This window comes from Sander vitreus, chromosome 12, assembly GCF_031162955.1.
Source record: "Sander vitreus isolate 19-12246 chromosome 12, sanVit1, whole genome shotgun sequence".
NCBI classification, from domain to species: Eukaryota; Metazoa; Chordata; class Actinopteri; order Perciformes; family Percidae; genus Sander; species Sander vitreus.
The window spans coordinates 26,633,700-26,646,455 of record NC_135866.1 but is presented as its reverse complement, the minus strand read 5'-3'; the positions used below and the strand labels follow the sequence as shown (position 1 = coordinate 26,646,455).

Below are 12,756 nucleotides of genomic sequence, written 5' to 3'. Positions count from 1 at the left end.
CACATTTCTGCATCCTGAAAACAGGACGACACTCAGATTTATTGGTTTACAAAGTACACAAAATTCCTTCTATATCCATATATCATTTATAGAATGCCTTCCATTAGTTGTGCATCATAATGCAGCTTTAACATTAAGACTCGACATCAACAGGAGTACATGCATAATTAAATAAACATATTGGTATTAGAACATATAAAATTGCATAACTCATCCTACCAGCAGTGTATGTTTTTTTTTTTTTTTTCAATAAAAAAGAATTATTACTAAGAAGAGATTAGACAAGCAGTATGGAGTGCATACAGAAAAGAGAAAGAAGGGAAGGCGGGGAGGGGGGGGGGTTGGTCATATACGTACATCAGAACAATACTGTGGTCCCAAACACTGAAACAATAACACCACCCTGAGCCAAAATATAAGGACAATTCTCCAATTCAGAAATACATTAACAAAATGCATAGAAAAGTCTGCATCCAAATATCATTGAATTTGAATCATTGGTTAACAAATGAGAGTCAGCAGGGAGAGGACACAAAGGGAAATAAACGCAACCTAAGTATTTACATCCAAACAACAGTAGAGCGCTATTATCACATTGTTTTGTTGCTTTGTTTTTTTTTCTCTCGCTCTCTCTCTTCTTCTGTATCAAGCTCAAGTTTGTTGGTATGTTTGTGCTGAGGTAACACTTCTCCAGCAGAGGAAGCTGCGGCCTTTACCGGTGTTCCAGCCGCAGCAGCTGCTCCTTACCGTTAACGGTTAATGACCGCAGCTGCCCATCCTCCTCCACCTCCACCCGCTCCTGCCCGTTCTCCACGATTCTGGAGGAGGAGGAGAGAACCACGAGGAAGAGAGAGGGTGAGGAAGAGGGGACGTACACTACGACTTTGCACTAGGGCTGCACGACATGAGGAAAATATCTAAATTGTGACAATTTTTGACTGATATTGCGAAATGATTCACGATATTGGAGGGAAGGCTGTTTTTTTTGTATCATTATTCTCATTTTCCATTCGAAAATATCAGAATTAAAGAAATGTAAATGATTAGAGTGCGATTTGTGCGAGGATCTGTACCAAACAAAGATTTTTGCTCTAGTCTGTAGGAATAGGATTTGTAGGCTGGGACGTCTCTGCAGCACCACACTACTTCATTCAGAATGGTTTGACACATTTAATACAAATATTGCTCTCTCCCCCCCCAATGCAGTGCAATTTGGATATTGCACTTGTCCTTAATCGGATTTTGTTAAAATTGCGATTAATTGTGCAGCCCTACTTTAAAGCAGACACTACTTAGCCTCGCATTACCAGTCCACACAGCATTCTGGGATGGGAGAAAAACATGCTCTGGTTTATTGGCATTTCTTTAAACCAATCACAATCGTCTTGGGCGGTGCTAAGCGGCTGACGGAGCAACGGTGCCTCTCCAAAATAGCCTCAGGAAGGAACTTGTTTTGGTGGAACATGTGTACGTTCAAAAGTTGTTTTAGTCGTGCAACAGAAAACTCAGATTGGACAGATAGTCTAGCTAGCTGTCTGGATTTACCCTGCAGAGATCTGAGGAGCAGTTAACCATAGTCCTCACAAATCCACCAGAGTTTAGAACGCCAACACAAAGAAAGAGGAAGGTAACGGACATCCGGCCGAAGTGAGGGACAGCCGGCGGTACTTCGGGCGGCACCTGAACAATCCCGGAAGTGGAACGTCATCGACATAGAGTAGACTTTACTTTACTGGCACAACCCAAAAAGAAAAATGAGTTCTTAGTAAAGACACGGCAACTGTGACATTACTGGCCTCATTCAGCCATTAAAGAGATGTTTATTTAGTTAATTCAGACAAAGACCTCTGTTGAGCAAATGTCCCGTAATGGCTTTTATTCAAACATGTCAAGACAGTTACAGAAAGAGCCACAATGCTTGTGTGATATTTGTGATCTGGTCCACAGAGGGAGTGCCGTCACAGCTGGAGAACAGCTGGGCACTTTGTGCTAGTCTAACGAACCCATCCCCAAATATATTTCAACGCGGTCACATTGATGAGGAAATGATGAAAAAAATGTCACTTCTGCTATCACTCATAAACACGGACGGTGTAACAGAGGGGCTGAAGTCGACCTATGCTCAATTACAGAAAATTAGCTACAGATGTTCGTTTTAGGGATTCCATGATACTGATATTAGACAATTAGACCGTATTCAGGCCCATTTAGACCGGAGAAAAAGCTTGGGCGCAGGGTTGTGCGGTGGTGGGAGTCTCACTTAAATGGTAGATAAATAGATAGAATGATTATATAGGGTATTTCACACTGTTCCTTAAGGTCTCCTAATAGGGTATGTAACATTGGTTGGGCTAAGAATATGGGCATACACTCTTGCAGCAACACAATCCCTTTTTTTCCTTTTGGGTCTGACCTTGTCAGTGCCACGTTTCCCTTTTCTTTTTTGGCTTTCAATCATTAGACTCACATACTGTCTGTTAATGTTAACGATAGACTTCCATGGATGGTGTTGCTAAAGAACTTGCAATGAGCAGCCACCGGCCACCGAGTTGACGTCAACTATTAGCTTCGTTTGGATTCTCCTGTTTTCAGCGGCAGTTTCAAATTGTGAGATTTGCAGAGGAAAGGGGTGTCAATGGGACTTTGAGGTTCTCTGTATGCCCATTTTACCCACCGAACTGTCGTCATTCAACTATGACAAGGTAAACTCGGTTTTGCATTCTATCACCCCTTTAACCCCCAATGTAGCACAAGTAGACTTTATATTTCACAATTATTGTTTTCCGTTTTCCCAGCTTTACTCCCGTGACAGACGCGCGTCACTTTGTAACACATTCGCCTAGCTGCTAGCGTGGCACGCCTTAAAACCAAGCTAGTTAGAGAGTTCAGATAGTTGTATCACCATGTCCAGGAGACTTCAAAATCAAACGTTACGTATGAAAGACTAATTTGTTAACATTTAAATAACTTACCACTCCGAAACGTCTTGCTCCAGTCTAGGTTGTACGGCTGAGCCAAAGCCATGGGTCACTGTCTGAAGCGGGTTTGTTTTGGATCACACTAGCTCGCTTGTCAGGGCCCGTGCTACTCTGCTTCTGACTGGCTAGTAGTCCTTACCTAGGTACTGCGCTTGTGTGACTCCCGACAAAGATGGAACAGAAGTGGGATGCCTCACTCTGCAGCTTAAAATGAGGGTGAAAAGAAGAGTTGCAACAATGTGCAGTACGACAAAAAACCCGTTTTTTGAAAATTAAACCATGTCAACCTATTCTGGTACAACCTCTAAATACAATTACGAACTTGAAAATGAGCATAATATGGGCACTTTAAGGCAGCTTCATTTTATGGAGAAAGAAAGACAAGAGACGGAGGGACTGTGCTTTGTTGTTGCAGGAAAAACAGTCAGCCGTAACACAAAGTCTTGGGCACTTCAGTTGCTTGTGTTTTCTGTTTTAAAACTTCCTTGTGGCAGCGATGGAGGCAGTGATGTTTCCCCGTTTCATGTACGGGACTCTCACACCGCCTCCATGTTGAATCCGTCTCAACATTTCGCCGCAGCGGTTTTTTTGCCCCCCCCCTCCCCACAAATCAAATGGAAGACATTGCATTTTCGCCGGACCGTCTGACGACTGACTGACAGCCTTTAATTCAGACACGAGCTGTGTTGGAAGGGTTACAGATCTGACCTAGTTCAACACTACTTCTACACGATCACCACCACTGTTATAAGTAAAAACCTTGACGAGTTATTTGTTAAAGCTCCTGCAAAATCTTTAGTCTAATGTTTGATTTTCATCCGAGCTTTGATGCAAAGGCATTCAGTTGTTTTGCAGTTTATCCAGCTCAGGAGATTCTTAAAATCCCACAACCTAATGCTCTGAATGAGTGTAGAGACCAGCTGTTCTCACTCCCGTTTTAATCTGTGAAAGGCTGACAAAAAGGAGGTTTCACTCAAACTGACTTGGATGTATCACAAAATGCTTAATCATATATAAATATATTATTTAAATGAAGGAACAGAAGATGTACTGAAACTTACTGATAAAAGCTGCTTTTTATTGATTTTTTTCATCTAATACATTTGTTTCCAGCTTGGTTAGTATTTCAGCAACAATGGATGGATTTGGGGTTTTCTAACGGTCAACAGAGGGCAACTGTAAATCTCTGTCTATTAGTGCAGGTCCTGTCATCTTTTCTAAACTTGGATTTTCAATTTGTGTGGGGAAGCATAGAATAAATAAAACCATCCCATGCATACCGCTGCAATGTGTAGAGAAAGTGCAAACGTCTAAAAGCCAAAATGCACTCCATTAGTGTTAGGGCCCTATTTTAATGATCTAAGCGCACGGCGGAAAAAAAGGGTCCGTGCGCCGAGAAACTGATCTCCTCGTGCGTGAAGTGAAAGCGCGCGAGCAGATCATATAATACTATTTCACAATTTTTTTGTTTTTTATCTTCTGCACGTTTGTGTGCTGCTGCGCGTCCCCTGTGTGTGTAACAAGCATAGCTGTGCATGAGCCTAGGCGCATTTTACTAATGCGCTGTTAAAATAACAACGAAATGCTGCGTTACTGACTTTAGACCAGGTTTTTGTTGGTCAATGGCGCGATAACTTTCCGCTGCCTCGAGATAGCAATATGCCAAGAATGCACCTGAACACACCTCCCTGTAAGACCAGCACGCCCATGGGTGCAAAGATAGGTGCAGGTGCATTTGCTATTTAAACGACGTGGGTGCTGGACGGGAAACTGACAACTGCGTCGGTCTTAAACTAGCAAAGACACTTGCGTTGGGCTTAGCGCTGCACCGGGTGCATGATTGGGCCCTTAGTGTCTAAAGGCAGATACCAGTCACTGAGATAATCCAAGTTAGTCAGGATGTAGTCTGGTGCAACGGAAGTACCTGGATGTTAGGCTTTGCCCCTCCCTTTCTGCCATCTGTGTTACCGTTCTTAAAATCCCTTTGCTACGGGAAACAACCACAACCTCCGAGCAGAAAGCTACACGCAAGTTTTGAAGAAAATTTGGATTGTACAACAAGGCAGGCCTGCTTGCTTCTTTCAGTGAATGATTGTAAAGATTTACAAAGAATATGTTTCCGGCATTAACTAACAGTGACGTGCCAGCATGTTTGCCCACCGATTCTGGAGCTGGGCAGGATAAAGACACAGATGAAACAATTACTGCTGGTCACTTCTCAATCCTTAGGGAACCAGAAACAGTCACTGGCAACGATAGATGGAGAGCCATCCTGCAAATGCCAACATTTCGGGACTCTCTAACTGGGACGTTTTAGGGCCGATTAGTGGGATTGCTGTGGATGAAGTACACACGGCGATACACTGGTAAGAGGAATTTACATTTAACCATGTATCCAGCTAATTTATATATAGCTCACGTTACTGTATTGTATGAACAGTTAGCTTCATTTGGTATTGTATGTGGCTTTTGCTTTTTTCAGTTCGCAAATGTTCCACCAAAACAAGTTCCTTCCCGAGACCATTTAGCAGAGCCACGGTCGCTGCATCCGGAGTTTAGCGCCGCCCAAGACGATTGTGATTGGCAACCCAGAGCGTTTTTTTTCTTCTATCCCAGAATGTATGTGTGGTGTAGCCGGTCAGCAGTTAACATGTACCTTTTAGTGGTGATCTTCCTGCCGTTGATGATCTTGGTGGAGGTGGACACAGAGCGGAAGTTGCCCATGCCTCCTCCACCACCACCTCCTCCCCCTCCACCAAAGGAGGTGGAGGAAAAAGAGGTGAAGCCTCCACCTCCCAGACTGCCCATGGTTGTCATGTGACCCATGTGACCCATATGACCCATGGGGCTCATAGAGCCAAAAGAACCAAAGCCTGCGATAAAAAGGAGAGAGAGAGAGAGAGAGAGAGAGAGAGAGAGAGAGAGAGAGAGAGAGAGAGAGAGAGAGACTCATTTAAACTGGTGACAGTGGTTTGCAACCACCGTGTGATGTTTTGTTTATTTATTCATTGCTGCATGTCTTACCTGGGTCAAAAGGTGAGAAGCCAGCGCCAAATGGAGGAAAACCGACAAAGCCCCCGAAAAACGGGCTGCCTGTCCGGCTGCGATTTGCTCGACTTTGGTGCCGCCGGCCACTGCCGAAAAATGGATCATCACTAAATGGATCTGCACCTGAGAGAACAGGACAGAAAACAAAAGGAATGGGAGTAGAAAAGTATATTAAAACTGGTGCAGGAGATGAGAAAGATTATGATTCAGGCTGAAATTTTTCAAATCTGCATTTGGGTCAAAACTCTACTAAAGCAGTGGCAGACATAATGACGTACCAACTTCTTCACACTGAAATAGTGCGACTTACCAAAAAAGTCTGCAAACGGGTCTCTGCCTCCGAAGAATTCCCTGAAGACGTCGTCTGGGTTGCGGAATGTGAATGGTTCATGGAAATGATTTCCGTTGTGGAAATGGCCTCCTGAAAGGTCAACGAAAACTGTTAGAAACAGTGTAAACACGGTCCAAAACCAAATGACAGCACGATTCCAGCCATCTCCATCTGTTCCATTCAATATCAAACTGTGCTTCTGTTGAATTACCCAGCAGCCAACTCTGCTGCGACTGACACACAGGGCCAGATGTACGAACGCTTTTGCGGCCACTTCAGGCGTATTTGTTTCGCGTAAAAGCATGGCGAGGTTTGTACAAACAGGCCGCACTGAGGTAAAAGCGCAGACTGCCTGTCGCGGGGACTGAAAATGGCAAATTGCGCTTTTCCGTGTCATGCATATTCATTCACGGGAGGGTCAAGGGGAAAGTGGGAGTTTCCCATAAAGAGGGAGGGGAAGCGTAAAGTGCACCTAATTATGTATTCCGCGGTATGTACAAAAACCGCCCGTGCGCCTCTATTTTGCGGTGAAAATTCTCCGCCTGGCATATGCCTCCTGGTGAAATGGCAGCAGTAATCCGAGCGAGACGAAGACATAGGCCAAGGAGACGAGCTGAAAAGATTTTTGCCACAAGGCAAACACTTTTTCAGTTGAGTGAACACAAAAATCATTAAGCGTTACAGATTAAGCAGCCACGCAGTATTACAGTTACTGGAAGAAATCAAAGATGACATTGAATCTCCGACTCAGCGTTCACATTCCATTCCGGCAGTTGTTAAACGCCTCGCTACATTACAAATATTGGCATCAGGATCATTTCAAACATCATCAGTCATAGCATCAGCAGTGGGAATATCGCAGTCTGCACTCAGCCATATCATAGCACCAGTACTTAACGCTTTGCTACAGCGCAATTTACGGTGTAGTGGGCGGAGAAAGGCGCCGATTCCCCGATGACCTGCAGGTTTGGTAAATACGACGTAAGCTGAAGTATCACAGCGTGCGCGTTCTGCGGGTTGGCCATGGCGCTGATAACGCTACGTTTGCAAACGTACGTACATCTGGCCCACACTGTCTCCACTGATGGGTCATTGGAACCACACCTGATGTCTTTAGCATGCATCTCAAGCTGTATTACTAGTCACTAGAATCGTATTTAAAGGCCCACAGCTTTAAATACAAACAAACAAAATCCCCACAAACTGAGTTAGTGCCTCACAAAAAGGAAAGTTAACCATTTTACAAACGGGTTATGTCTGAATTGAGAGCCGTATTTTTTGCGCGGCAACGATCAACAAACCCTGCTGACAACCTGACAAAAAGGCAAACGTGGCTAAGCTGTGGTTTGCTTAAAATATGGGAGGAACAAGCAACAACTAGAATTACATCATAACTGGATCTTCCCAGTAAAACACCCTGCAAACTTCTCTGCTGTAGTGAAATGGATAGGAGTCATCATTTAGTGTCATACTTGATAGACGTGTTCTCTTAAGCTCAAACTAAAACCAGCTGTTCTCACACACACAGCTTGTCTTTCTTACCCCTTCCTCCGTTGCTCCCTGTCAGTCCCTCTTTGCCATAGCGATCATATGTGCTCCTCTTGTTGGCTGGAAGAGGAAAGGTACAAATCTTAGAGTAGAATCACAACAGTACCAGGACCGAGGAGGAGGAGGAGGAACTCGTCTACACCCCTCAGACCCTGTCTTGTCGGTATTCCAAATCCAAATTTATTAACAAAGCACATTTAAAAAAACAACAACAGTTGACCAAAAGTGCTGTATAATCAGAGAGAACAAATGCATAGAAAGAACACAGTGAACACAAAAACAACAAACCGTATAACAGCAAAATGACAAGAATATAGAAAGGATAGAAAACTATTCTAGTGCGTTAAAAACCTGAGAATAAGCATACGTTTTAAGACGGGATTTGAAAACAGGTGGTGTAGGGGCCAGCCTAATAACAATAATAATAATAATCATCATAATAATAGTTTTTATTTATATAGCGCCTTTCAAGGACACTTTACAGAATGACTGTGGCTAAGCTAAGGGAGGTTGTAGGCTGTGGTGAACAGCTAGTGTTTTAGGAGTTTTTTTTAAATATGTCCAGGGATGTAGCATTTCAGATATCTGTAGGGAGGGTGTTCCAGGGGGACGGGGCTGCAACACTAAAGGCTCTGTCTCTCCGAGTCTGGCGTCTCATATGAAGGGGCAACTCATTCCAGAGTTTGGGGGCTACTGCTATATGCTTCACTCCATTAACTACCATGCAGTGCTTCACTGGTTTCTGGTGTTTGTGTGCAGACTTGTACAGAGAGTTGGGACACAAACCATCTGACAGGACTTCATACGCCTCGGACAGCTCCTTGAACTTCTTCTCAGCCTCCTCCTTGTTCTCCGGGTTTTTATCAGGGTGCCACCTCAAGGCCAGCTTTCTGTAGCTACACGAGGACAGAAGGAAGAGGACGGCTGCTCAGTAACTCGACTGGAAAACATTCAAATGCTGTGGTTATTACGGGCCGAACGACTAATCGTTTTCAAAATCGAGGTTTGAAAGCATGCGATTAGCTAATCGTGGAGACCGCGATTGATCAAATGTGAATTATTTAGTTGAATGTTTGGTTTGACCTTTTTTTTTATTCCTCTCTTCATTATCAGATTTACTGTTTTTTCACAAGATAAATCCTGGAATAATGTTGGAATAATGTTACATATCACAGATTGTTTCTAGAAACGTCCTATTTTCAGTGGATCTTTCATATTTGGGGACATCATTTGAAACTGGGAAACATTTGAAGTTGGAAAAAGGTGATATATTGCAATATATCCCAGAATACTGCAATATGTTTAGAATCGCAATAATATCGTATCGTGACATAAGTATCGTGATGCCATCGTATCGTGAGGCCTCACCCCTAGCGATAACTTTGTTGAATATCGCGATAACGATATTACTTGCGATAAATAAACAGATATTAAAGTGTGCTTTCAGTATTCTTCTCAAATACAACAACGGGACGAAAGGAAATCATTTCTAACGTTCTTTTTTTTGAACAAATAGAAAATTGAATTGCATATAAAAGGCACCACTAAGAAGTGTAGTTGTCTACTGATATTTTCTTTCAACTAACACAAAAGATCTCCGAGTGTCTTTCGGGATATGTCGCAGCCTTTCGCGATGTGTATATTGCGCCAGTTGATATTGCGATGGCGATAAAAAAACAAAAAAACAATATATTGTGCAGCCCTACACTTCGCATTCACACTTCTCTGGCGTTTCAGAGCTGCTGAGCCAGAGACATTTTATACACGTTTGACCGCCCTTTTGGTTTGGAATCTGCGTGGGGTTGTGTTGCAGTCCCAACGGCCGCAAACGGAGACCTTTGGCAACGCCGACGCCAATGTTTCGCCGCCTGATTGGATCATGACGTCTCGTTCTCTGAGACTAAGCTACTAACGTTACCGTGGCAACTACCAGCAACAGGCAGAGTATACATGCGGTCTCCTGTACACCCCGTCACACGCATGCCCATTATACGAGAACGTTGATTAGATATGCGGTTTGTGCGTGTTAGTTTAAAATAGAGATTAGTTCTTCTACTGGAGCTAGAAAAACATGTGTTCACGGCGATCACTTTCGGCTCAAAACTCCAGTTAAAAAGCCAAAATGTAGCAATGTAAATGTAGCCTGAAAAGCCCATTTTTGGGGGCAGATCGGCCAGACACTTTTTTGGATAAACAGCAGGGATGAAGCGCGCCGTAGCACTTGTCTGCCGGAGGAAAAATGCTATATGGACACATGTCCTAACTGTTTAAATCAATAACTCGTTCTGACTTTATAAATGTGTGACTTCCCTTCACACGCTACAAAAAAGAGCTGCGTGTTGTTGATGAAGCTCCATAGAAAGGTAAGCAGCCTATAGTGAGTCATTCATTAGCTGGAGAGCTGCCAGCCAGGGCAACAAGATGATAGCATCGCTGTGCAGATGTCTGCTCAAGTGTTTCAGAACATCGCAGCCTAAACGTAACATTTCGAACTTAATCAACTCACGCTTTCTTTATTTCATCTGCAGACGAATCTCTCCGTACTCCTAAAACCTGGTAGTAGTCCACCATGATGAGTGGATGAAGGGAGAAACTTCAGTTAACGGGATGAACCTGAAAGAAGAAAAGGAGCTGTCAGCAAAAACGCCAACTCGACACCGATGTGACTGTCTTCACTATGAGCCACTCTGGTTAGAGTCCTGGATTTAACAGCAGAACAACATCAAACTGTGTCAAATCAGATGGGACCATATGTCGTTCACAATTTCACAGTGTGTGTGGGACCAGGGTTCGAAATTAACTTTTTTCGCCACCAGCCAAATGGCTAGTTAATGTTCAAAATTCTCTCTTTAAAAAATGACTAAAGAAATCGTAGTCGACTAAGACCAAAACCACCGATTGGTCGACTAATCAACTAAGAGGGGGCCGCCCTTGTGTAATTCATCATAACATGGAAAAAATGTTTTGTTCATATTAATAAGTGATACTGGCTTCAAACATAAAGTGCAACCAGCCCTACAATGAAATTACAAAATTGAAAACGTATGATCAGTTTTCAAGCAACAGTTTTGGCTCTTGGCCTGTATTTTTTGTTTGTTTTTTTTATAGCTGAACAGTGTCTACTAGTGCTCCCTTATCACAGGTTGCCTATGACTGTGAACTTTGTGAACAGTTCAACCAAAGACATTCTCTTCTAAGATAGATTAGTTTGAATGTGCACGCGCATGGTTGTGTGTTTAACAAAGGGTCCTTTGTAGCTACTGGTATATCACAGAGCCTTTGGTACACTGAGTCAGTCTGAACTGGTCTATAGAAGCAGAGAGAAGGAAGGAGGTTACACTCCTACGAAAATAGACAATGAGGACAATCAAGAACCAAAATAGGCATTTTGATGACTTAGCTAGTCAAAGTCCTAACATCCTTTTTATATTCTTGATGAATTCTTTGTAGATACGTGCTATTTTTATTACTAACTATTACTTTATTATTATTATAAATAATAAGGTGCATTTAATCGTTGAAGTTTAAAGTATTTTAGAGCCAATACATCCAATACTGCACATGGATAGTGATTTCAATTAGCCTACTTCGGTCTGCAATCAATAATGGAGACAATGAGGCAAGAAACTACGTGTGGAAATTACTCTGCCACAGTTGAAAACAATACAACATAAATAGCTCTGCAGTCCTAAATCATAGGAAAATTGATTTTTTTACACGATAATGTTAATCATTTGAAACATTGGCAGCAGAGTGACGCCACAATGCTACGGCTTACACCAATCACATGCATTTTCTTCTGGAAATTCTCCTCCAATTAACCTCCATTCTCTGTATTATGGATGCTCCATATTGATATTATATTGATACTAAACATATGTGTTTCTGTATTTATTGTTTGCTTATTTAATATTAATGTTTGATATGTTAATCTATGCACCAACAACCATGGCAAATTCCTTGTAAGTGATACTTACTTTGCAATAAATCATTTTCTGGTTTGGATTATTTACTAACAACTGATATAGCCATGTAACCAATAACCATGTTAGGGCTGCTGAGCATGACCCTCAATACTGATGAATAAAAACTGAACTATGTGTGTGTCCTGATTCATCACTACACGATATATCTTTCAGGTCCAAGACAGCGTTAGCTAAGACACGTAGCGTCCAGACTTAAGTGAACGACTTTAACGCCCACCGTGTAAACCTCGCGACCGTAGCGTTAATTTACATCCCGGTATTTCGGTGCAACACCGGTTCAGCTTTATGAGCGACGCTAGCTTGTTTATCTCTCTTCGACCCTGAATGCCTCCTGCAACCTGGCAAACATTAATACAAAAGAACGAGCCAGGAACGGCAGCGTTAACGGGGAAGATATAGTACGTGAGAAATCCAAATGAAGAGTATTTTTTTTCACTGAAACAAATTGTTTTGTTTATGGCGGTAGCCGCTGTTAGCTGCTCGCCTAACGTAAGCTGGTTAGAGCATTACCTTAGCTCTGCTGAGCAGTGAACACCAGTAGCCACATTAACGTCAGTTGTGCTGTCAAATACTCTTACCCAATTCAAGTCCAGCTGTCCGTGGTCCCAGCAGATATGTGGGACAGATAGACACTCTGTTATTAAGGTCGTGTCAGAAGCTAAACAGGTTTATTCATGTTCAGCAGCCTGCAGGTTCTCAGATTAGACGCAACGTCCTGTTCAAAGAATTTTCCTGACTTCATCGTCTTCTTCTTTGACGTTGAACGGCAGCTTGCATCCTTTAGTGTTGCATTACTGCCACCTGCTGGACTTAAACTCCTACACTGCACGATTGCCGATTTTTCCTTTCCCTGCGATGTTGAAAT

At 42.8% G+C, this 12,756-nt stretch overlaps 1 protein-coding gene across 1 annotated transcript; it reads right to left on the bottom strand.

The window, feature by feature from the left end:
* Positions 1–12,641, bottom strand: LOC144527073 (dnaJ homolog subfamily B member 6-like). Its single transcript, XM_078264938.1, has 8 exons — positions 12,470–12,641; positions 10,412–10,518; positions 8,692–8,801; positions 7,900–7,965; positions 6,337–6,447; positions 6,003–6,149; positions 5,635–5,851; positions 1–818 (listed from the first exon to the last, which is right to left on the bottom strand). The coding sequence occupies exons 2-8, from the start codon at positions 10,474–10,476 to the stop codon at positions 713–715; spliced, it is 822 nt and encodes a 273-aa protein (XP_078121064.1). The 5' UTR covers positions 10,477–10,518; positions 12,470–12,641; the 3' UTR covers positions 1–712.
* Between the last annotated feature and the right edge of the window lie 115 nt (positions 12,642–12,756).

Bases quoted from the DNA above. Each gene is read 5' to 3' on its own strand.
- LOC144527073 (XM_078264938.1), bottom strand. From the start codon at position 10,476: ATGGTGGACTACTACCAGGTTTTAGGAGTACGGAGAGATTCGTCTGCA. The intron at 7,966-8,691 runs GTTTGTGTCCCA...TTCCTCTTCCAG, and splicing joins GTATGAAGTCCTGTCAGATG to CCAACAAGAGGAGCACATAT. The intron at 5,852-6,002 runs GTAAGACATGCA...TTTTTATCGCAG, and splicing joins CTTCTCACCTTTTGACCCAG to GCTTTGGTTCTTTTGGCTCT.